This window comes from Chelonoidis abingdonii, chromosome 5 (assembly GCF_003597395.2).
Source record: "Chelonoidis abingdonii isolate Lonesome George chromosome 5, CheloAbing_2.0, whole genome shotgun sequence".
NCBI lineage: Eukaryota > Metazoa > Chordata > Testudines > Testudinidae > Chelonoidis > Chelonoidis abingdonii.
This window is the reverse complement of record NC_133773.1, coordinates 33151477-33175044: the sequence shown is the minus strand read 5'-3', so window position 1 is coordinate 33175044 and position 23568 is coordinate 33151477. Positions and strand designations below refer to the sequence as shown.

General features: G+C 42.0%; 1 protein-coding gene across 2 annotated transcripts in view; it reads right to left on the bottom strand.

Annotated features, from left to right (window-relative positions):
• Positions 1-1623: 1623 nt before the first annotated feature.
• Positions 1624-23568, bottom strand: part of TBCK (TBC1 domain containing kinase) — a 173901-nt gene continuing 151956 nt past the window's right edge. For both annotated transcript variants that reach the window (XM_032794227.2, XM_032794228.2), the window contains 2 exons: positions 23318-23477; positions 1624-3405 (listed from right to left, as the gene is read on the bottom strand). In XM_032794227.2, the coding sequence (XP_032650118.1) occupies positions 3295-3405; positions 23318-23477 (271 nt within the window). In that variant the 3' untranslated portion in view covers positions 1624-3294. The remainder of the gene's footprint in view (positions 3406-23317; positions 23478-23568) is intronic.

The window sequence follows — 23568 nt, the reverse complement described above, 5'->3', positions numbered from 1 at the left end:
CATAAAAACAGAATTTTGTAGCGAGAACAAGTTACCGAACAATTGCAAGAATCTCACTCTTCTAAGAGGAAAAGATAAAATCAAATTTTGTCACTAAGTGCTGGAACTGGCATAACAACAGAAACCAGACACACACAGATTTTCATGCAGCGTTCTCAGACTGACAAGACCCATTGTGCGTGGTGGTACCTTTTAGTTGTAACAAAAACATATCTGAGACACACCAATAAAAGTGGAGTCTAGAAATGAGGTGCAATTCCTTTCTTTAAAAGTCTGAAGTTTTCTATATTCTCATTCCCTCTATTCAGCCTTTTAAAATGTCAACAACAAAGTAATAAGTAGTGCTACACATTAGCAACTTAATCTGGTCCAGTTTAAGTTATCCAAGTGTTAAGGTAAATGGCATAACACATTTCTTCACTGTAATTAGATGTTGCTCAATGCATTTCCTGGTCTTGCACATTTCATTTTTTGTGACTCCCGTCCATGTAAAAATTTACCATAAACAAGAACTTGCAACGCAAACTATCACCCAACACCACCCCCTTAATTGATCCTCTTTTCAAAAACTTGCCTTGTACAGAAGAGATTACAAAGGTTGTAATTATTAGTTAATTCAACTTGATCTCATTTTTAATGTAGAAAATTGTCAATACATGTTTTACATTTCAAATATTGTAAACTAGTTGAATGAATCAACAGAAGAAAATACAGGGGCTGTAAGCTATTTCCTCAAAAAGTAATTTACTTTCTTGTTCTAAAACTTAAGTTAACATACCTGTAAAAAGAAACAGGGAAAACTTCCTAGAGCTTAAGGTTCAGATGAGTCCTAGATGATACTAGCTGTGGAGCCCTACCTTCCAAAAGGCATTCTCTCCCCTCTGCCACCCATCCTTCTGAGCACCTGTATAAATGGAGGGAGACACTGAGTTGCAGTTAACTCCTAGTTCACGTGGGACCAGACAATGCACCACCACCTTGTCACATATATAAAGCACTGCCATTGTGTAGTCTCTACCATAAATGAGAGCACTCCTCAGACAAAGGGTGTCAGAAGAATTTTTTTTCTTGACATATATTTCCAGTATGAAGAATAATGCAGTCTGTAGGGCTACTAAGAACACAGTCACCTGGTGGTATCAAGAATTGCTAATGGTTTGCCATAAGTGAGCCTCTGAATCAAATTCAGAATAAAACCTGCTCATTGAGCAGACCAGATCCAATGCTCTGGTGGAACAGCTCCCTCTAGAACGCTGATCTTCCACAGTTTCAGCGTAAGAAGTTATGAGATAATCTTGTCGGCGATCTACAGAAGAGCACATGGCCTGTGTTTAGTCTTTCTTCAAATGGCTTAATATTGGAAATTAATCTTTTATGACATAAAGAAAGAAAAATGTAAATATACTAAGCTGCTGCAATGCTCTATTTGTAAAGTTAAAACCAAATCATCACATGAATTCCCAAACTAGGGCAAGCACTAGTTTTAGTCACTTTTTCCAGAGTAAGTCCTTGTATACTAACACTGTACTTTTATTGTAAACCTTTATATTTCATGGACCACTCTAAAAAAAAAGGAACATTGTGTCAACTCAAATGACAAACTCCCATCTGCTCACACTAACAAATCTTCAATGCTTTTTATTTTACAAGCTACTTTAATATCTACAAACACATTTTAAAAGCAGATAATACCCAGAAGAATGTATAAGGAAGTTTTCTCATTTTAAAGTTAAAGGAATATTCTTAGTACCATCTCAAAGTTTTTTCCCTTTAAACATTAGCTCTCCCTCACTGGCTCTTGCTCTCAGAGCATTAGAGCACAATACATTTATTTTAATGCCATTGATTTAGGAAGCCTACAGCCTGCATCAGATCTTTTTTGGAATACAAATATTATACTTTTATCAGTGATGTACAGGAAGATATAGATTATTGTATATTTTTAGAGATTTTTTAAAAAAATTACTTAGAAAAATGAATTTTTGGAACCATAGCAAAGCTGGGGCTAAACTGGCGAAAGCTAGAACTGTGAGGTATAGAATTCAGGTATTTTTCACCATATCCAAAAAGGTGAGTTTCACACAAATAAAGCCAAAACAACATAACAAAAAATAAAGTCACCCTTCCTTTTAGCTCCTTGGCAGCAGACAGACCCCATTTCCTGCTCTCTCTCTGTTTTTGACACTCTTGGCTTCTGATTGCAAGAAAAGTCATTTCCAAACTCTCTTTTCCCAAAGCCATCTCATCCCACTTGTGCTTCTTGCTTTCACTCAACTGCAGCACTGGAGTATACTATATTTTAGAGAGATGATTGCTGACTCAGTGTGTCAGTTTTAAAGTTCAGACTCAAGAAGTGGTCCTTCAAAAAGGGACTATACTTGGCAGGTGGAATAAAGCAGATCACCCAATACACCTTTTCCACCTTCAATTAGAATGTACATTTCTATGAAAGGTTGGGGAGTCCTATGGTGTGAAAAAACAGAACAGCTTTTTTTCTTTATAAGTGTTTCAAATATGGACCAGTATTATTATTTTTTGGCTAATTAATATTTTGTCACTTCCCAAAGTACAGTCAGAAGCCTATTTTTCTGCATATTTTAAAAATTCTCATGTTTTGGGAAACTATTTGCACAGAATGAGGCCTACTCTGAAACAGCTACGGTAATAACAGAGTAAATGAAAGCTGAATGAACAATTCTCTAAAAGAAGGTATATATTTGGATATATTCAGCCGTACTCTGAACAGTGATTTCCAGTTTGGGATTTATTTAATTTCATTTCCTGTCCAGATCAGAAAACAGAAAGTGGATCACTAAATGCAGCATTTATTCTTTAAAGATTTGATAGGGAAAAAATGTTATTTGTAGAAAGATTTCATCCTATTATTTTCAATATTCACACTCTAAAATATTTCTAAAAAATAATCTATTTAATGCAACTGTGATCTCTCTGGCAATGGTTTCTCCTGTTTTGCTGAAATATGTATAGACCCTAAATATTTACCTTAGCTACACTGCTTTTATACTGGAACCTAACAATGCTTGATGCAGATTTCATTGCTGCTGAAGGAAGTCCCTTGCAAGATTTAAAGTTTCACATTTTTCATCCAGTCCAACTGAAGTTCCATGTCAAATGATAAAATCAAAGCTTCTTCACTCCAGATCCACATGGAAAGACAGTGATCATTTGGATTTCTTGTATACCGCAGATGTCATAATGCCCTTAGGATTTATGATGCTCACACACAGTCGACAGAACCCTCTAACTTTAAATTCTCTCAAAATTTGTAGTTGCTCATATCTGTGGAGAAGGAACTGTCAGAAGACCAGTTGGCTTGATCTTGTTTATGCCTCCATCCAGAATGCAGACTCTTGGATATTTGATTTGCACTAGATGAGCTGCAAACTGAAACAGATACACATCGTGAGTATGCTGTGTATTGTACTCCTTTTTCTGAGCTAAGAAAGCAAAGTGAAACAGAGGATAACTTTAACAATATCCCCGTATAATATCTGCATTCACCTGTGAACCCCACAAAAGAATTGCTTTCTACTAACTACTATGGCATAGCAGCCCATAATGATTTGTTTGTATGCATTGTATTGAATTTGGTGGTCGTGAAAAGTGTCACACTGGTAGCTCTGAATTCTCTTTACAGATGATGTATTGTACAGGCATCTGCAGGTTCAGTTTCCTCACCCATCACTATTAGGATTCCTTAACATTTGATCCAGAGGGACCATCCTCTAGCGGTATAAAAGAGGAGATAAAATTCTCCATAGCCATCCAATTCCCAGCATCTGTCATTACGATTAGTGTTGTTTGGGAAACACACAGCCATCTCCCACACACACAATTTAAAAAGTCTGTACAACGTTTGTTTCCCTCCTGATTTATCATCAATTACTATCCATTTGCACAACTCACAGGAAGTATAAAGTACTAAGAATTACTTCTGTGCAGCCAACTAAATTACTGACGCCAACAGCGCAATAACTTCCATTCAGGTGCTGGCATCTGAACTGAATTTGGCACACTAAACCATAGCTTGAAGAATTTTTCTGTCTACTTCCCATTTAAATGACCATGACACTACAATAGCTACCAAGGCGTAAGATGATGTGCTTCAGCGTTACCTGCTCAATCCTAAAACAGAAAGACAAAGGCATTTCCTTTAATGGTGACAAACAACAACAATTAATAGGAGAAAAGTATTAAACTTCTTCCCCAGCTGGAATTTTCACCTTGTAATGTGTTTTATGACATCCCTGCTGTAAAGACATTTTAAATATGCACATAATTCATTTTTGTACATCTGTACGTCAAATGTTATTGCATTCCTTTCCAAGTGATTCAGGTTAGACTTGAATAGGGAGTGAGAATTCAGCACATGATCTGTGATCACTGAAGACGTGTTCAGATAATATAAGAGGTCACAGCTGATCACAGTCAGGGAATTCCCAGGGTCATGTCTCATGGAGGTACTACCCTAGGGAAGATCTTCCTCACTGGCTTCTGTCAGTTAATGGAAGATTCAAAGGATAAAAAAACCCCAAACCAACACACACACACACACTCACACTCTACAGGCTATTGAGCACGACGGGATATGTAACTGCCAAGTGATGCCAGCTTGCAACAGAGGAATAAATATCATGTAACCATGGAAAGCTCTCTGAACCAGAGCTGCTTGTGATATGCACTGAACTGTTACTGAGGCATATTCAGACTCCTGAGCTATCTTTACAGTCACGAACCACACACAAACACATATATGGATGATATATGAATGCGTTTCTTTAAAAAAAAAGAAAAGAAAAAAAGTACTGTGCTATATTCAACAACAATATGCTGGAAAAATTACCATATGCTATTAATGACATTTATTTCATGACATATCTATACCTCATCATATATCTATCACGTTTTACGCATTCATAACTCTTCAAAAGCTACATGCAGTGTCTATTAATATTTAGAATTTTAACTATAAATAGGGATTTAGCACACATTGGTCTTAATATGACTACCATTTCATTTGATCTAAAAAGTGAATCTGAATCACACAATTGCTTCTCATTTAGGGTTTGTACATCATAAAGCTTGTACTACACAGTACTTTTGCCATGCCCCAGTAATCAGGGTATAGTTAGAAATGAGCTTTCATTGCATATTTGACAAATGGCCCATGTAAATCCTGCTGGCATGCTGAGGGAGCCCCACGGCAACCAGACTGGAGAGGGCTGTGACAACTGGGAAACAGCAGTTGGAGTGGTGAGACCGTCAGAGAAACATAGAGGAAAAGAGTCTGCTAGCTGGGTATTCTGAGGAGAGGAGTGATATTGTAGAGCGAGGAGAAGCAAGTATCCAAATAGTTGGAGAGAGGCAGGACAGGAAAAGTAACTGTGAGATGGGGAAAAGTGGCAGAGTAAGAGCTCTTGCAAGTAAAGAGTGACAGGAATTTGAGGAGGCGGCACTGATTCTAATGAAAAATTAAGTAAGAGAGTATGTGCTTGTTCTGGGGGAGAGCCTAAAGGGTCACAGGAAGCATTTGGGAGAACTGTAGAGACCATTCATCAGGAAACACAAAGAAATCGATTGACAGGACTTATCAAAGACCACCAGGGACAAACACCTAGGACAATATCATCACAATCACAAACTGAAGCAGCTAGATCATGTCAACCACCTCACAGTAATGTGTATATTGTCAGCTGCCAGTAAGCCTGGCCAGAAAAAGGACACCCTGGTCAAAGCCTAAATCATAGCTCAGTCAGACAGAAGTAATACACGTATTAGCCTCCTACCTGCATGTAATCAAGCTCCTCATAAGTCAACCAACGGAGGACAGCTGTTCTCAGTGTAGAAAGGTGATAGAGAGGCTTTGTATTCCGTCTGCCAGAGCAAGGTACAGAATCTTTCAGGTTGGGGACTTAGGCAGTGACATTCCCACACTCTAACTGCTCTCTGTGGTTCCCTGTCCCCACTTTTCCATGTTTTGCCTGTAGAGGTTATTGCAACTCTAGGACAACAGTAATTCTTGCAGAACTGCCACAGGGGAGAGCAGGGATCATAATCCCTAAGTAGTAATTTAAAGTAAAACACACACATACAGAGTTTTGAATGACCAAGCATGTGTTTTTCAGCTCCAGATATGCATAATGGGAAATGTTTGCTCTGCCAGATTATACCATTATAGAATGGTCAACCAGGAGCTTGCTTCAGGTGCCGTTCAAACTCTCTCATTTAATCTCCAACAGTCAGAGAGAACCCATCCTCTTCTTCTGGGAGACTGGAGATGTACTGTCTTCCCTTGATGTAATCCCCAGCACTCACACCGTTGTGGGTGAGAGCTGGAGGAGAGGGGCACAGACATTACTAAAAGGGAGCTACCTGGCTGCCATACAAGCTCCCTCTCTAATTCCTAATCCCAGCACACCAAGAGAACTCTGCAGCCCTGGGGAACATTTGTGCTGCACAGCATCAGATGGCTCCATGCTGCAGAGCTGGAGTGCACCAGGCTTTGACCCTAATTTAACAACTACCTGATCTGATTACTGGGAGGAAGGCGAGAGAGGGGAGAAAGGACACTGCCAATTTCATGTTGTGTCCTGAAAGGGGAAACAGCTGTAGTATTCAGCAGTACATTACATTTAGAAGTGTTTTGTTGTATTATCTAAAACTTCCTTCAGTCTCCCTAATTAAAATATTAACTTTTTATATTTTTCTTCTTGTATGCATTGGTTCCTGCTTCTTGCAGATAGGCAAGTCAGCCAGAGAGAAAAGAACAGGAGCTTGTGCATCCCACATCACATTCATTATAAGACTGGAGATGGAATTGTACAGAAAAATGTTCTAATGCCACCTGGAATCTTATCCTGCAAAAGTACACTGTATGCATCTTGCATTATCGAAAAAGGTGACGTGGTTATTTCCGGCATGTGTACTGCTGAGGGAAAGGGAGGAAAGATTATTTCAAATATTCACATCAACTTCAAGCCTTTTTCACAATCTAACAGTTATGTACAAATATCACATAGTAAAACTTTAAATACGAGAAAATAAACAATAAAGAAAGATAATTAATGTTGCTCAAACACAGACTAAGAATTAACAGTCTAAAAAGAGTAAAATTCCAGACATACAAATACTATGAAGTAGTGTGACCTTCTGAACCACCGAAAGATTTCTTGTATGGTGTCAGCAGCAGAAACTCTAATTTCAGAATACTAAAATTTGTCTACACCATGTCCTCAGAGCACTGTGTCATTCCACCACATTAATCATTGTGTAGGGGCTCATATTTTCTTTTCCAAATACTTTGACAAACTATCAAACTATGGGCCTAAAGTTAGCACCTAAACAGTTTATTTTGCAACTAAATAAAAGTGACCTGATTTACAGGGTACTGTGAGCTCAAAAGCCAAAAATTGGGGATGGTTAGTTTGGAATAACCTGTAAAACTTTTTTTTTTAAAAGGCTTCTTGGAATATAAATAAATTGTGCTAGTATTATTCAAATCTCCATTCCAACCATCCTTGTAACTCGTACAATTCTTGTGTCTCCCCCACTCTTATAAATCTCAATCTTCACAAATGGATCGTGGTTTCCTCAAATGTATCAATTACTCAGATTTATATTTTTTATATATTATGGACAGAAAAAACAGTTATTTGCAAGAATGCACTAGTTAATATTCAAAATTAGAGTTGTGTTTGTTTGTCACTGAACAACAAAAGTTGAATGGCATTGTTTTTATTCCTTGATTGGAGAAGTGTAACTTCAAGAAGAGGGTTTTAAGTCTCTCAAAGAGAGGCAGCAGATAAATAGGATTAGGGAATACTAAAATATCAGAAATTTTGAATCTCTCTCTTTTCTGGGTCACATAGACTTTGCTCAACACATTGTTCCAAAAATGTTAGGATGCTATGAAATTTACTAGCTGCATGCAGAGTTCAATTTAATTTCCTCATGTCACGTTCATAGCAAATATTTGAGTGTGTGGAGGATGCATGGAGATCTTTGAATGGCTTGTTTAACCACTACTATCCCAGGTTCCCAGGATGGACTTGGGAACTCTGCCCCTTTTCTGGGTTAAGCACCAATTAATTCCACATAAAATATGCCCTTTTCAATGTGAACTACTGAGCCTGGAAATATTTAATATTTAAGCATTCTTGTAAATAAAACTCCTTTACTCGAATCCTCAAAAAGAGGCACAGGCACAGTTGAAGCAAATTCATTTTAACCTAGTGTTGGATGCCATATTTCAGCAGCACATACAAATATACACAGTAGGTTTGACCCTTCTTTCCATCATTTAAGTATCATCATGTATCAGGAGCCATAATGATCTCCATGGTTTAACTGGGAACCTTAGATGCCCCTATGGATCATTTATCAAACTGTGTTTACACCAGACTACTCAAAGCAGTAAAACCACACGGCTTTCAAGGGTACCAGTTGTATTACACTAGACATATCATGATTTCAGAATGTATATAGTGAAGATTCCTGTGACAGAATGTGGTTTGAGCCATAATGTATTACAGTCAGTTCCCAACTCTCTGCAGGCTGGCCATCCGGGTAATGATGTTTAAATTTCTCACTTTCACAGATATTCCTGTGGCAAGGGAAAATTAAAGGGTTCATGGGGAAGGAAGGAGGAATAGCATACTGTACCAGAATACTAAGTGAAAGAACGCTGGAACCAATCATCGGTACAAGGAAGCAAAGCCATACAAAGAATCAGAAGGCAACGAGATATTCACATTAGAGATCTCTCTCATCCAAACTTTGTACAACCTGTAGATTGTTACAAGATTCCTCAAATGTTCATTTCTTTCTATTGCTTTGTAACAACACGTTGCAAAAGCTTCAGCTGGGGGACTGCAGGCTGTTTTACTGTAAAACAGAACCAGTAAGTTGCCCTCGATTCTAGTGAAGGACAGCAGACATGAACTAAGCAAAGAAATTATTCACTACTATCCATGAACAAGCTTTCTCTGTTGCAGACATTGACACTGAATCCCACTGCTTCAGAGAAGGTATTTTTAGTTCAACTACTTCTAATACTAAAGGCTTGTCTACCTGGAGACTTAGTGAGTTCAAAACAGGGTGCACATCAGCTAGTGATTTCCCTACACACCCACCCCAGTTTTGTGAACTAGTTACATGCCAATTTAGTGATTGTTTGGAAATTTGAATTGAAATTGAAACATTAATACACACTTTAAAAGCATATACAATATATGATAAAATACGTGCATCTGAAAAAGTATAATAGATTTGAAAAGTATGAACTTAGACTAGCTTCCTTATACAGCTGTTTTTTATGACAACGTCAGTGCATTCATTTCGGTGATGTTGGCCAACCTAATAATTTCAAATGATGATTTGTAAGCAAAGTCTAAATGAGCTCTCCCTGACAGTTAGTGATGAGCTGGGGCTGGGGGGAAAGGCTTCCGGACAAGATTGTATTTACGTTCACACCTAATCTACCTAGGTATCTAGCAAACAGAGCTGTGCTGCCCAAGCGATAGATTTTGGCTGGGGTTGGGTTACAAATCACTTGAATGTGGGGGGAGGGGGAGAATGAGGGGAATGAAATGTTGTTGTTTTTATTGTATGAGTAAAGGGCAGTAGAACTGTACTTAGCCTGTGCTGATTGAGGGCATCAAGAGAGAGGGTAGGGACCTGTCCCTCTCTATTGTTTAAAGACAGAACTGATTAGGCTCCATAGATAGCCTTTTGTTCTGTTAAGTGACCACTGCAGCTGAAATCACTGATAATCAGGTTTAAGTGCTTAGTCCTGCTGTGGGGACAGTGTTTCTGTGGAAGAGACAGCCCAGACTGCACTAGCAGTGAGGTTCCCCCACTGAGAGCTCAGCTGAAATCACAGAGAGCTGGATGGAACCTCAAGAGACCAACTCGCAGAGGTCACAGTCGCAGGTGGCAGCAGGAGGTGACTGAGCAGAGCCACTGGCAATAGAGTGGTGGAGTGAACAGTGGCACAACAAACAGAATTGGCCAGAGCGAGCAAGGTGCCTTCTTGCCCTCGACCTGGGAGATGTACTCATGTGAAAGCACCTCTGAACTCTGAGTCTCCACTGACCAAGGACAACACTGGTGACTGGGGTGTGGTGGAGGGAAAAGTGAGGGGCACGTTAAATAAACATTTGTTTGTTGGACTATATTTTAGTGACTTTGCTCCAGAATGCTAGATTTATGACTGGGAATGGAAACGTATATAAATATGTTTCCTAGTAGGCCAAGATTTTTAAAATGCATTATTTGCCAAGGTTATCTCACATCATTGCTATCTTGAGAGGTCATTATGTTGGGGAGTTTCTGTACTAAACATTTTATTATTATAATTAATTTTCACATAAGAATGGTCATACTGGGTCAGACCAATGGTCCATATAGCCCAGTATCCTGTCTTACGATAGTGGTCAAGGCTAGGTGCTTTAGAGGGAATGAACAGAACAGGTAATCATCAAGTGATCCATCTTCTGTTGCCCGTTCCCAGCTTCTGGCAAAGAGGCTAGGGACACTCAGAGCATGGTGTTACATCTCTCCTCATCCTGGCTAATAGCCACTGATGGAACTATTCTCCAGGAATTTATCTAGTTCTTTTTTTAATCCTGTTGTAGTTTTGGTCTTCATAGTATCCTCTGGCAAAGAGTTCCACAGGTTGACTTTATGTTGTGTGAAGAAATACTTCCTTTCGTTTTTTTAAAATCTGCTGCCTATTAATTTCATTGGATCACTGCTAGTCGGGGCCGGTGCAACCATTTAGGCAAACTAGGCAGCCGCCTAGGGTGCCTAGTGGTTAGGGACGCCTAAAAGCCTGCTCAGGTGAGCAGGTGGAGTGGAGGTGAGCGGGGGGGGAGGAGGGGCGCAGGGATGGCCGCCCGCAGTAACAGGGGGAGGGTGCACAGGGGAACTGCTCCCCGCCCCAGATCACCTCCACTCTGCCTCCTCCGCTGAGCATGCAACCCCCGCTCTAATTCTCCTCCAATCGGCGCCACAAGCCTGGGAGGGGAGGAGAATTAGAGTGACGGCGGTGCTCAGCAGAGGAGGTGGAGCCGAGGTGAGCTGGGGCGGGCTCCCCAGGCAGGATTAGCTGCCATAGCGGGAGGAGGGGAGCGTGACTCCCCGGGAGGGGGTAGCTGCTGTGGGGGGGGATTCCCCAGGCAAGGAGGGGTGGCAGGCACCCCAGGTGGGGGGCTGGGTTAGCTGCTGCGGGGGTGGGTAGTGCAAGGTGAAGTTTTGCCTAGGGCACGAAACTCCTTGCACCAGCCTGCTGCTAGTTCTTGTGTTATGTGAGGATTAAATAACATTTCCTTACTCATTTCACACCAGTAAGCTGAAAATTCCCAGTCATTTTAATCTCTCCTCCTGTTTCATACCCCTAATCATTTTAGTTGCCCATCTCTGCACCTTTTCCAGTTCCAATATATCTTTTTGGGGATGGGGTGACCAGATCTGCACACAGTATTCAAGGTGTGCACATACCATGGATTTATAGAGAGTAAATATGATATATTCTGTCTTATTATCTATCCTCCTCTTAATGATTCCAAACATTGTTTGCTTTTTTAACTGCCACTGCATATTGAGTGGATGTTTTCCACAATGACTCCAAGATCTCTTTCTTGAGTGTTAACAGCTAATTCAGACTCCATCATTTTGTATGTATAGTTGAGATTATTTTCCAGTGTGTATTACTTTGCATTTATCAACATTGAATTTAATCTGCCCATTTGTTGCCCAGTCACCCAGTTTTGTGAGATCCCTTTGTAACTCTTTGCAGTCTGCCAGGGACTTGTCTTGAATAGTTTTGTATTTTCTGTAAATTTGGTCACCTCACTGTTTACCCATTTTTCCAGATCATTTATGAACATTTTGAACAGTAATGGTCCCAGTACCAACCCCTCAGGGATACCACTATTCATCTCTCTCCATTCTGAACACTGATAATTTATTCCTACCCTTTGTTTCCCATCTTTTAAGCAGTTACTGATCCATGAGAGGACTTCCCTCTTATCTCATGATGGCTCACTTTTCAAAAGTCAATTTAAATTCAATACATTTTTTAAAAACAATTATATATTTTTTAGAAATCTAGACCTGTTGTGTGTTTTGGTGTAACTTGCATTATCCTTATGTTAAAGTTGCATTATCCTAACAAAATATTTACTTTATTCATATCTCTTTTATATGTTGCAGATCAAAGTGAAAATGAAAAGGCAAAAAACAATACAACAATTTTTCCACTCAAAGGCCTCAAAAACTAACCAAGGTGAAGAACACATTAAGAACCAAGAATATATCAACATGTCATCTAAAAGGTTCAACTGGTATATCTACATCCGACCAGCCCGAAGCACAAATACAGCTACCTACTGAAGAAACAGTGTCTCCAAAACGTAAAGGCAGTTCCTGATCTTTGTTGGTCAAAGTGTTCCCATTTATTAAAGTTACAAAAGATGGCTACTGGTGCACCTTTTGCAAAAAAGCTTTCGAAGAAGGAAAGCTTCCCAGTGCTATAACTGGTAAAAAGTGGAGGAGCTTGGTTTGCCCTGAGTGGAGGAGCTTCCCAGTTTCAAAACATAACCTGCAAGGTTACTCTTCGAGCATGGCATCTCCAGATCAAACTACTGCCCCATGCATCTTTCATGCCTTCAAATAGGGCTCAGGGGAGCTGACGCACCAAGCTCTCTTCCCTCACGTCAGTGTTTCCTTCAGAATTCATGGACATTTCTGGGCAGGTAAAGGTCAGGGCTCCACAACTCCCCATTAGTGCCTCTTAGAACCAGAAACATCTAAGTGTAATAAAACAGATAGACAGATCAAACTCCTCCTTAAATAACCCAAACTTTCTAATAACTGTCAGAGGCATTAACTTAATCAAGGATAAAAGAGTAATACATACTTGGGGTTTCTGGGCTGGGCTGCTTTTGATTTATGAGCTGGCAAAGGAACAGCAGGAACCTTCTCCTGAATCTGTTTCTTTTTTAACTTTATTTTTTTAACCTACTTGCTAGGGGCAATGTAAAGCCTAACCAAATAATGTCTGTGTAGTACTGCAAACTGTAAGTACAAAGTCATTAAGGCCAGTTGTAGGGGTTAGATAACTCAGGATGACCTCCTGGCTTACAGCCCTGAATCACTCTCCTGTGATCCTGTAACCTTTTGGAAGTGTAGACTGGTGATGACAGCAGCTCTCTTTCTCCACAACTTCATAAAATGTCACTGGGAATCATATGGACTTTATCGTGTTTGCACTAGGACCGTGCACATTTTATTATGTATTTGCCCCAGAGCCAGATTACAAGGGTATTTAGGTGCCGCAATATACAGATAGGTGCTGACAGGTACATATACACACTGAGCTGAAACTTACACCTCCAGATCAAGGAGACAGCTAGAACCAGAGGTGGTGCAAGTGACATGAGGGGCCAGACAGCTTGAGTGTGTACCTAGTGCCCTGGATGGATATGTCCTCGGGCAGCTAGTCCCTCCCTTGTCACTCACAGTGCCCAGCTGCACTCTACATTTAGCATGCTAATAAGATTAGAGCTAGTGCAGATGTGTCTCTTCAAGCTGGAACTGACATCTCTAGCTCAAAGTGTAGATGTACCCTAAGATAGTGGTTCTCAAACAGGGGTCGCCGCTTGTTTAGGGAAAGCCCCTGGTGGGCCGGGCTGGTTTGTTTACCTGCCGTGTCTGCAGGTTCGGCCCATTGCCGCTCCCAGTGGCTGCGGTTCGCTGCTCCAGGCTATTGGGAGCTGCAGGAAGCGGTGCAGGCCGAGGGATGTACTGGCCACCCTTCCCATAGCCCCCATTGGCCTGGAGCGGCAAACCACGGCTAGTGGGAGGCGCGATTGGCCAAACCTGCGGATGAGGCAGATAAACAAACCGGCCCGGCCTGCCAGGGGCTTTCCCTGAACAAACGGTGGACCAGCTTTGAGAACCACTGCCCTAAGATGCTTAGGCAATTTTGTAAATCCAAGTTGGTGCCTACCTGTATATTAAGGCACTTAAATACACATGTAAATCAGGCTCTTAGTGTTAAAAAAAAAATTGGACCCTTAGTTAATATTTCACCCATGTGAAAGTTCAGAGATTTCTGTTGTTTTTTTAATTAAGTTAGTAAGGTGTGCATGTATCAAAATATGGGTTTATAAACAGGAAAGTAGCACCAGTCTTTACCATGCAGAAACTAGCCTCTTTGGCTAGGATTTTCAAGAGAGCGTAAAGGAATTAGGCATCAAAATCCCATTGCAATTCCTTGGAAGTTGGGAACTTACCATCCTGAGGTTCCTTTGAAAATCCCCAGCCTCCATATAATCAAAACCATGAAACTTTTCAGTACAAAATTCAATACTTTAAACAAGCAAATCAACATCTTTAGTGCAGTACTAAGATAATTAGGAACGAGAACATTCATTAACAGCATTGGTATTTATACATTGACTACCTTACCTGCTGACTTGAACATCGATTTAAAGGTAATTTAATTGTTTAAAAATAATTATTTTAAAATTTAAATGCAACAGCTAGATGTTTATGTTTTAAACTTGGCTGATTTTCAGAAGTGTGGCAAGCAATTATCAAACAGTACTGTGCCACACTTAGTCTTCAGTAATATAAAGATGTAGCCAGCAAAAAATGCACTCTGATAATTGTGTCTCAATGCCATAAAATAATCTGTTTTCAGTTGCTACCTATTTCCTCCCCACCTCTCTTTTTTTTTTTTTTCTTTTTTAAGAGAAAGGAAAGGTTCCCATGTGAAAGCAGCACCATGCGAACTCAGACAATGTGTCATTTTCATAAGGTAAAAGATATTTTCTTGGGCCAGGAATAGGTCATACTAAAGAGAGGTTGAACTTAAATCTTTCGTTGTGCTTTGTAAAGAGGCAAGAAGACCTCATACAAAACTCCGATTGCATGTCTTTGCTTTGGCGATAATTCATAGATCTTATCTCATAGCTACTCCTGACTGGTGAGAATTATTACAGTATTATGGTACAACAGCTTGCAATTTAAAAAATGATCTACATAATGGATTAATAAAGCAAAGACTTTACCTGGTCAAAATAATCAATGTAACAATCAAAAGTTCAAACACCATGACTGTGGATTCACTGTACAACTATAAAAACACAGGATTGATGGTTCATTAAGTTCTGCCCCATGACTCACCAGCCACCTCTCCGCAGTGAGATCCTACACTATTCCCAGCGTTCTATCAAACATTTTCCCACAGTGAGAAAAAGGCAGAGTCTAATTATTATTAGCAACAGATTAAGAACGTTACTATATGAAATCTGCCTTCTTGTTAAAGAGATTGCTTCACTGCTGAGAAATGATCGGCTGGTGATTGAAGATTACAGAGCTAGGCTAGTATAATCTGTGGATTTGTATTACTATCAGGGGAAAAATGGTCTGAAAACATTTTTTCCAGTTAAACATTTAACTAAAAATAAGAAATGTATTAAATAATCTGGGAAAGTCAGGAAAATTTCTCCATGGACACCAGCCCAGGTAGCAGTGTGTGTCACTATCAAGGCTAAGCCACTAACTCACTATCTGACATTGGTCAAGTCACTTGATCTCTTCTAACTTCAGTCATCCTGGCAGTAACACAGATAAAAGCAGCACTTCATTAAAAATAACACCCCTCCCCCACAGGCAATGCATCAGAATTGATATTTTTGGATAAATGGTGCCCTCCTTCCCACAGAACTAGCCCCTCGCCACATTTGTGATTTACACCATTCATCCATCTTTAGCTCACTGACTCTCAAACTTGGATCAATGATCTAAATATGCACTGAAATTCCATCAGCCACAAATTAAGCAAGAGCTGCTGTTGTGCATATCCAAGTATCAGCTTAACCATTATACAATCCACTTCTGTTACCCAGTATCCATGCTGGAATTTAAGAGTCCACTTCCCATGCACAAGTAGGGCGGGGATGTTTGGGGCATTAATTAGCATGAGAGTATAAGGCATTGTCATTTCAGTCATTTAAAGGTTGTTTGCTCAGACTCAATTCAGACTGTTTAACTCTCTCCCATCACCCTTTTTCCTAGTGGTTTCCTGCTGTTCCCAGATATAGGCCATTATTTGGCCAGTAACGAAGGCTCGGTATTCACCCAGACGCTGCAAAACTCACATAAAATTACAGCCATTCTCAAGGCAACAAACATTCCAAGGGCCAGAACTCAGTGCATTGCATTAACTACGCTCAGCTTCAACCTCAATTTCTCTCCATGCTAATAGCACATTCAGTCAGGCTCTCATACATCAGCCAACCTATTCGTTTAATCTTTAGGGGAGTTAAATTAAAGAGAGTTATTGACAAGCAGGATTTAGCATGGCTTAATCCTGGCCTATGGAAGTGTTTAAATGAAGCCAAAACAGAACTAGTTTCTTTACTACTGCTGCGTTCCTGCTTCTCCTGCTGAAAGCAATGTTTTTGTCTATATGGAAAGAAAGTACTTTCTGAAGCCAGTCTAAGTGTTTCATCATGGGTAAGCTACACCAAGAACAAAGGATTCAAGCAGAAAAGGAAGAATTCTCTATAAATCTATTCAGAGACAGTCAACTTTGGATGCATTGTACTTATATAAAGCAAGATATTAATGCAAAATTAAAATGAGATCTTCCACTTTCTAATTACAGTTATTCAGACACATTGTTCAGCAGCATTTTTTCATATCCATTCCTTCTGTTCCGTATATATTTAATCAATACATCCAAACTATCTGATCATTTTAGAGCCTTTTTTGAATTAGGCACTAACAAAAACTGTAGGTGCTCACATCAAAGGATTAAACAATAAGTGGCTAATTCATTTTTACTTGGAATAGTTTGCCACCGGACACTTAAAAATTAAGAGCTTATTACAACTTTTCATTCAAATTTTGTTTGGTTTTACACTTTGATTTGCTGTTTTTCATATCAGTGACTTGAACATGGAACAATAAGCTAGTTAAACAACAAATTAATAGCTACTATTTTGGACAAGTCCAGTCCCATGACCCCAATTTCAACTTGGTGAAATACATCTTCAAACATTTGTATAGAATGAAGTTGGTATTGCCATGTTTTTATAGAGAGATGCAGAAACACATATGGATATGTGTTTATGAACCTTCTGAGCAGAGGCAATCTGATACATGTACAAGTCATAAAGAGCTAATAGGGATCGTTTCAATGAGTCTCTACAAGTGAGGTTCCAGTGCTCGATTGATTTGTGGGGAAAAAATATTGATCGGTGCAAGTATTTTATGAAAATCCTTTTCTTTGGTCAGTTTCTCTGTTGCTATTAAGAACTCTGTGGGAAGCAGTAATGTTATCAAGAATCATAAAACAAAACCAATATGAACAAAGTTACATTTTTCAAAATATATGAAATAGATTATCGACAATGTTACAGATAACCATAAACACTGCGTTTCCTTAGATTGCAGAGAGCATGGCTTTGGGGATGGGGTAGCACAGGTACCTTTCATGCTGGTTAGTGGGTTTAGTTCTCAGTCTAGTGTGGTGGGGTAAATTTTTCAAGCCCTGCCTACGGCAGAGTGGACAATAAATAAAAACATGAGTTTGAAATCTGATATGGCAGCAAGAAGGCCAAGGTGACTCTGGGTAGTATACAAAGGGGCATCACATCACGCAAAAAAGGAAGTACAGGACCCTTCACACAGATGACTGATGGAGAGGCCAAATCCTTAAGTCTTTACTCAGTCTTTACTTAAGACAACTCCCACTGGTAGTTTGCTCAGTTTTTTTCTTTGATCTATTTTTTAATTAGTATCCATGTTGCCTTTATGTTTCAAATAAAGTGTTTCCAAAAATGATCCTTCAAGACAACTGATTTAGAAATGTGTGGGATGTCTTCAATAATGAGACTCATCATTGATACACCAGGGCATTTTTTCTTCCCTGTCCCCTTTTCCCAGGAAGTCACTGAATGGTAAAGCTCTTATTAAGATAGATGATGATGTTTAGTGGTTTAAAATGTAATTGTTGAAAGCTGCGTAACCCACCATCAAATACTTAAAACGTCCATTAAATCATCTCCACTTGGCATTTAACATTTTATGCATTTTGCACTTCTTCCTCTGGGGAAGGATTTATGTATTCAGCCATTTAGTGAGCTATTGTGATTATTTAAATTGATTTTCATATTGAAATATTTATCATAGACTTACCCCGTTCTAATGCACATAACTGCACACACCAAGATACTTACTGATCTGAGACTATTCTAGATCTGCTGCATAGTCAGCCCACATACTACCTCTGTTTGGTACCATCCAAGTGAATAGATATTTATCATTGAATTTATTTTGTAAGTGACCAACACAGACACTTCTATTTATATTCCTCCTCCTTTAGGGATATAGAGAAGAGTTTCAAACAAAGCCAAAAAACTGATGCATTCTGTTGCTATTAGCCATATGAAGAGTCACTGGTAGTTCACAGCATTCTAAACTTCCCTATCAGGCCTTTAACTCACGTCCTTTCTGAGGACAGGGACTTAGAGATTTTGATGAAACTAAGTTATACTGTTTCCCAGAAAGGAATTTTGAGAGGTAAGATAATTTGTCAAAGACCTTTACTAACAAAAGGAAAGTTTCCAATTTAATTTCCCTTCAGAAGAAAAATGTCAAGAGAAGCATTTCCACTCCTCACTGGCTTGTAAAGTCATTAATGTCCAGTCACAGAAATAAAGAGGCAAGTCTGATCACTGCCTCCACAAGCTTAAAAACAAACAGTTACTCACCTTTGTAAATGATGTTCTTTGAGATGTGTTGCTCATATCCGTTCCAATTAGGTGTGCACACTGCGTGCACGGCTGTCAAAGAATTTTTATCCTAGCACCACCCGGTGGGTAGGCTGTGGAGCCCCCTGGAGTGGTGCCTTCATGGTGCTCAATATATACCCCAGCCGACCCAGCACCTCCTTCTTGACGACTACTCTGACAGAGGGGAAGGGGGGAGGGTTTGGAATGGATAAGAGCAACACATCTCGAAGAACAGCAGTTACAAAGGTGAGTAATCATTTTTTCTTCTTAGAGTGTTTGCTCATATCGATTCCAATTAGGTGACTCCCAAGCCTTATCGAGGTGGTGGGGTTGGAGTGAAGCACCGTGGATTGTAGGACTGCTCTACCAAATGCTGCATCATCTCTGCCGTGCCAGATGATGACATAGTGCGAAGCAAAAGTGTGTACTGAGGACCAATTTGCAGCTCCGCAGATTCCTGGATCAGTGCCTGGGCACTTGTGGAGTGAGCAGGGAGGGGCAGGATCAGTACACCGGCCAGATCATAGCAAGTGCACATGCAGGACGTGATCCATGAAGAGATCAACTGAAAGGAGACCGGGAAGCCTTTCATCTGGAGCACCACCACAACAAAGAGCTGGGTCATCTTCCTGAACGGCTTCATACGCTCAGTTTAGAAGGCAAGGGCCCTACGGACATCGAGGGAATGCAGCCGCTGTTCCTGTCAACTGGCGTGCGGTTTCGGATGAAAAACAGGAGAAAAATGTCCTGGCTGATATGAAGGCTGATACCACCTTGGGAAGGAAGGCCAGGTGAGGCCGAAGCTGCACGTTATCTTTATGCAAGATCATGTAAGGTGGTTCCAAGGTAAGGGCTCTGAGGTCGGAGACACGCTGTGCCGACATGATAGTGACAAGGAGAGGTAGAGGAGGGAGCAGGTGGCCAGCAGCTTGAACGGGATCCCTATGAGTCTGGAGAGGACCAGGTGAAGGTCCCATGTGGGGACTGGTCCAGGTCCTTGAGGAACCTACCAACCATGGGATTGATGAAGAAAGAGCGGCCATTCGCACCCGAATGAAAAGCCAAGATGGCCACACGGTGAACTTTGACAGAGGTTGCCGCCAGGCCCTGCTGTTTTAGGTCCAGGAGATACTCCAAAATGAGAGGCACAGACGCCTGGAGAGGGAGCATGAGTGTGCTGAGTGCGCCAGCATGAAAACCACTTCCCCTTAGCCATATATGTGCCCTGAGTGGAGGGCTTCCTGCTGCCCATCAGTACTTGCTGTACAGACTCCGAACACAGAAGTTCTGAAGGATTTAACCACGCAACATCCATGCTGTGAGGTGGAGAGATCGTAGGTCAGGATGGCAGAGGCGACTGTGATCCCAAGTAATCAGGTCTGGAAGAAGAGGCAATGGGACTGGGGCATCCACAGAGAGCTCCAATAGCGTGGTGTAACAATGCTGTCTGAGCCACACCGGAGCTACCAGAATCACTCACGCCCTGTCCCTGTACACTTTGCTCAGGACCTTGTGCACAAGGGGGAATGGGGAAAAGGCGTAAAATAGTCAACCCATTCACAGGAGCAGGAAGGCATCTGTGAGAGGGCCCGGAGAGCGGCCTTGGAGGGAGCAGAAAGCTGGGCATTTCCGATTGCTGCGGAAGGCAAACAGATTGACCTGGGGAAACCCCCACCTTTGGAAGATGGGGTGGATGACATCTTGTCGAAGCAACCACTCATGGGAGTGGAAGGAGCTGCTCAGGTGGTTCACCAGCATGTTCTGGACCCTGGGTAGAAAGGACGCTACCAGGTGAATGGAGGGGGCTATGCAGAATTCCCATAGTTGAATGGCCTCTTGACAGAGCAGGGAGGAATGGGCCCACCCTTGCTTGTTGATGTAGAACATGGCAATGGTGTTGTCTGTGAGGACTGCCACACAATGACCCTGCAGCCACTCCTGGAAGGCTTGACAGGCAAGGTGCACTGCCATCAGCTCCTGGACGTTGATATGAAGGGAGAACATGTACAGGGGCCATAGGCCCTGTGTCTGAATGTTCCTGAAGTGGTACCCCATCCTGGGGCTGACGCATCCATGACCAGGGACAAGGAGGGCTGTGGGCTGTGAAAAGAGACTCCTTCACATACCATCCAGGGATTTAGCCACCAGTGGAGGGAAGTCAGAACCTGCTCCAGGACGGTGACCATCAAGTTCAGGCTGTCTTAACCTGGGCGATACACTGATGCTAGCCAGGCTTGTAATGCGTGGAGTCGAAGTCTGGTGTGCCTGGTCATGAATATGCAGAAAGCCACATGGCTGAGAAGACTCATTGCTGATGAGGTTGGGAAGCTCTGAAGGCTCCAAACGAGGCCCACTATAGCCTGGAAACGAGCGTCCAGCAGGAGGGCTTGTAGCAGCATGGAGTCCAGAACCGCCCCGACGAATTCCATTCTCTGGGTCGGTTCTAGTGTCGACTTTGCCATGTTGAGAAGGAGGCCTAACTGACTATACGTGTTCGTGACCAAGTGGAGGTGGGACTGCACCTGTTCTCTGGGGTGTCCCCAGATAAGCCAGTCATTGAGGTAAGGGTATACCTGCACCCGCCCTCGACAAAGGAAGGCCACCACGACCGACATATATTTGGTGGACATCCAGGGGGCTGCGAAGAGACCAAAGGGAAGGGCCGTGATCTGATAGTGTTCGCAGTTGACCACAAAGTGGAGGAAGCATCTGTGCGCCAGATGAATCGCTATGTGGAAATATGCGTCCTTCATGTCGAGGGCGGCATACCAGTCTCCAGGGAAGGTATAATGGTGCCCAAAGAGACCATGTAGAACTTCAACTTTACCATGAACTTGTTGAGTCTGCACAGGTCCAGAATGGGCTGAAGCCCGCCCTTTGCCTTGGGGATTAGGAAGTATTAGGAGTAAAACTCTCTGCCCCTTAGCTCCCTCGGAACCTCCTCAATCGCCTCCATGTGGAGGAGCATCTAAACCTCTTGAATAAGGAGTTGCTCACTAGAAGGGTCCCTGAAGAGGGACAGGGAGGAAGAAAATTGGAGAGAGTATCCCACTTCCACCATGCAGAGGACCCAGCGGTCTGTGATTATGTGAGACCAAGTATAGTGGAAACAGGATAAACGATTCAAGAAAGGTGGAGTAGGATCCTGAACGAAGTCCAATACACTGTCCTTGGGCGTCCTTTCAAAAGGCCTGTTTTGAGCCCGACGAAGACTTGGACGGGCCCTGGCCTTGCCCAGACTGGGAGTTGGAGGGCTTCCTCCTGCTATTATGCCCCCACCTCCTATAGAAATCTTGCCTCAGCCGAGGAGGATAGGAGCATTGTTGCAGCTGCTAGGCTTTGAAGGGTTTCTGCTGGGTAGCCAGTGTATGCATGCCCAGGGACTTCATCATCACCCTTGAGTCCTTAAGGCTTTGTAGCCTTGAATCAGTCTATTTCAAAAACAGGCCCTCTCTATCAAAGGAGAGGTCCCTGCAGTGTTTGCTGAAGTTCTGGTGGCAGGCCGGAGGCTTGCAGCCAAGAGACACGCCTCATTGAGATCCCTGAGGACAAAGTACATGTGGCAGAGTCCGCAGTTTCCAGTAAGGCCTGCAACAAGGTCCGTGCCACTGTTTTGCCCTCTTCTGCCAAAGCCCCAAATTCCTCTCTGGACCCAGGAGATACTAATGCCTTAACCTTCAGCATGGAGTTCCAGGAGTTAAAACTGTAACAACTCAGGAGCGCCTGCTGATTAGTGATCCTGAGCTGAAGTCCCCCCAAGGAATAAACTTTGTCCCCAAATAAATCAAGGTGCTTGGCATCCTTTGATTTCGCCACTGGGGCCTGCCAGTCATGCTGTTCTTTTTTGTTCACTGACACCACCATGAGCCAACAGGGCTGTGGGTGAGTGAACAGATAATCATACCCCTTTGAGGAGACAAAGTATTTCCGCTCCACTCCCTTAGCAGACGGGGGGATGGACGCAGGTATCTGCCAGATTGTCCTGGTGGTGGTTTGGATGGTCCGAATAAGAGGTAGGGCTACCCTTGATGGAGCTTCTGCGGACAGAATATTCACCACGGGGTCCTCCACCTTTATCACCTCCTCCACCTGCCTCATATTCCATGCCACTCTGTGCAGGATGTCCTGGTGTGCACGGAGGTCTACTGGCATCAATTTGCTAAGTAACAGACAGGGATATTTATTTTGTGGTGCCTGAAACTTAACATTCAGGCCCTGGACATTATTTAAGAAAGGCCATACTGGGTCAGACCAAAGATCCATCTAACTCAGTGTCCTGTCTTCCAACATTGGCCAATACCAGGTGCCCTAGAGGGAATGAACAGAACAGGTAATCATCAAGTGATCTATCTCCTGCCGCCCACTCCCAGACTCTGGCAAACAGAGGCTAGGGACACCATCCCTGCCCACCCTGGTTAATAGCCACCGACGGATTTATCCTCCATAAATTTATTTTGAGCTAATATATGTTATAGCTATAAACTTACACAAGCTGTGTTCTTCACCACATGTCCTACAATCACAACAACTCTTCCTTTGAAGCTCTGGAGTGTGGCAGTAGCAGGGCACTGGACGAGCTCTCCTTCCGCAGTGAATGCTGAGCCAAATGGAATGTTGATGCTGCCTGAAATGTGGCCACGATTAAAGCTGACGAGCAACACAGTTAAGGGAAACTTGAAAAAAAACACTGGATACATCCACACCTGCTGAACAGCACATAGTTCAGTGGGGCTGGGGT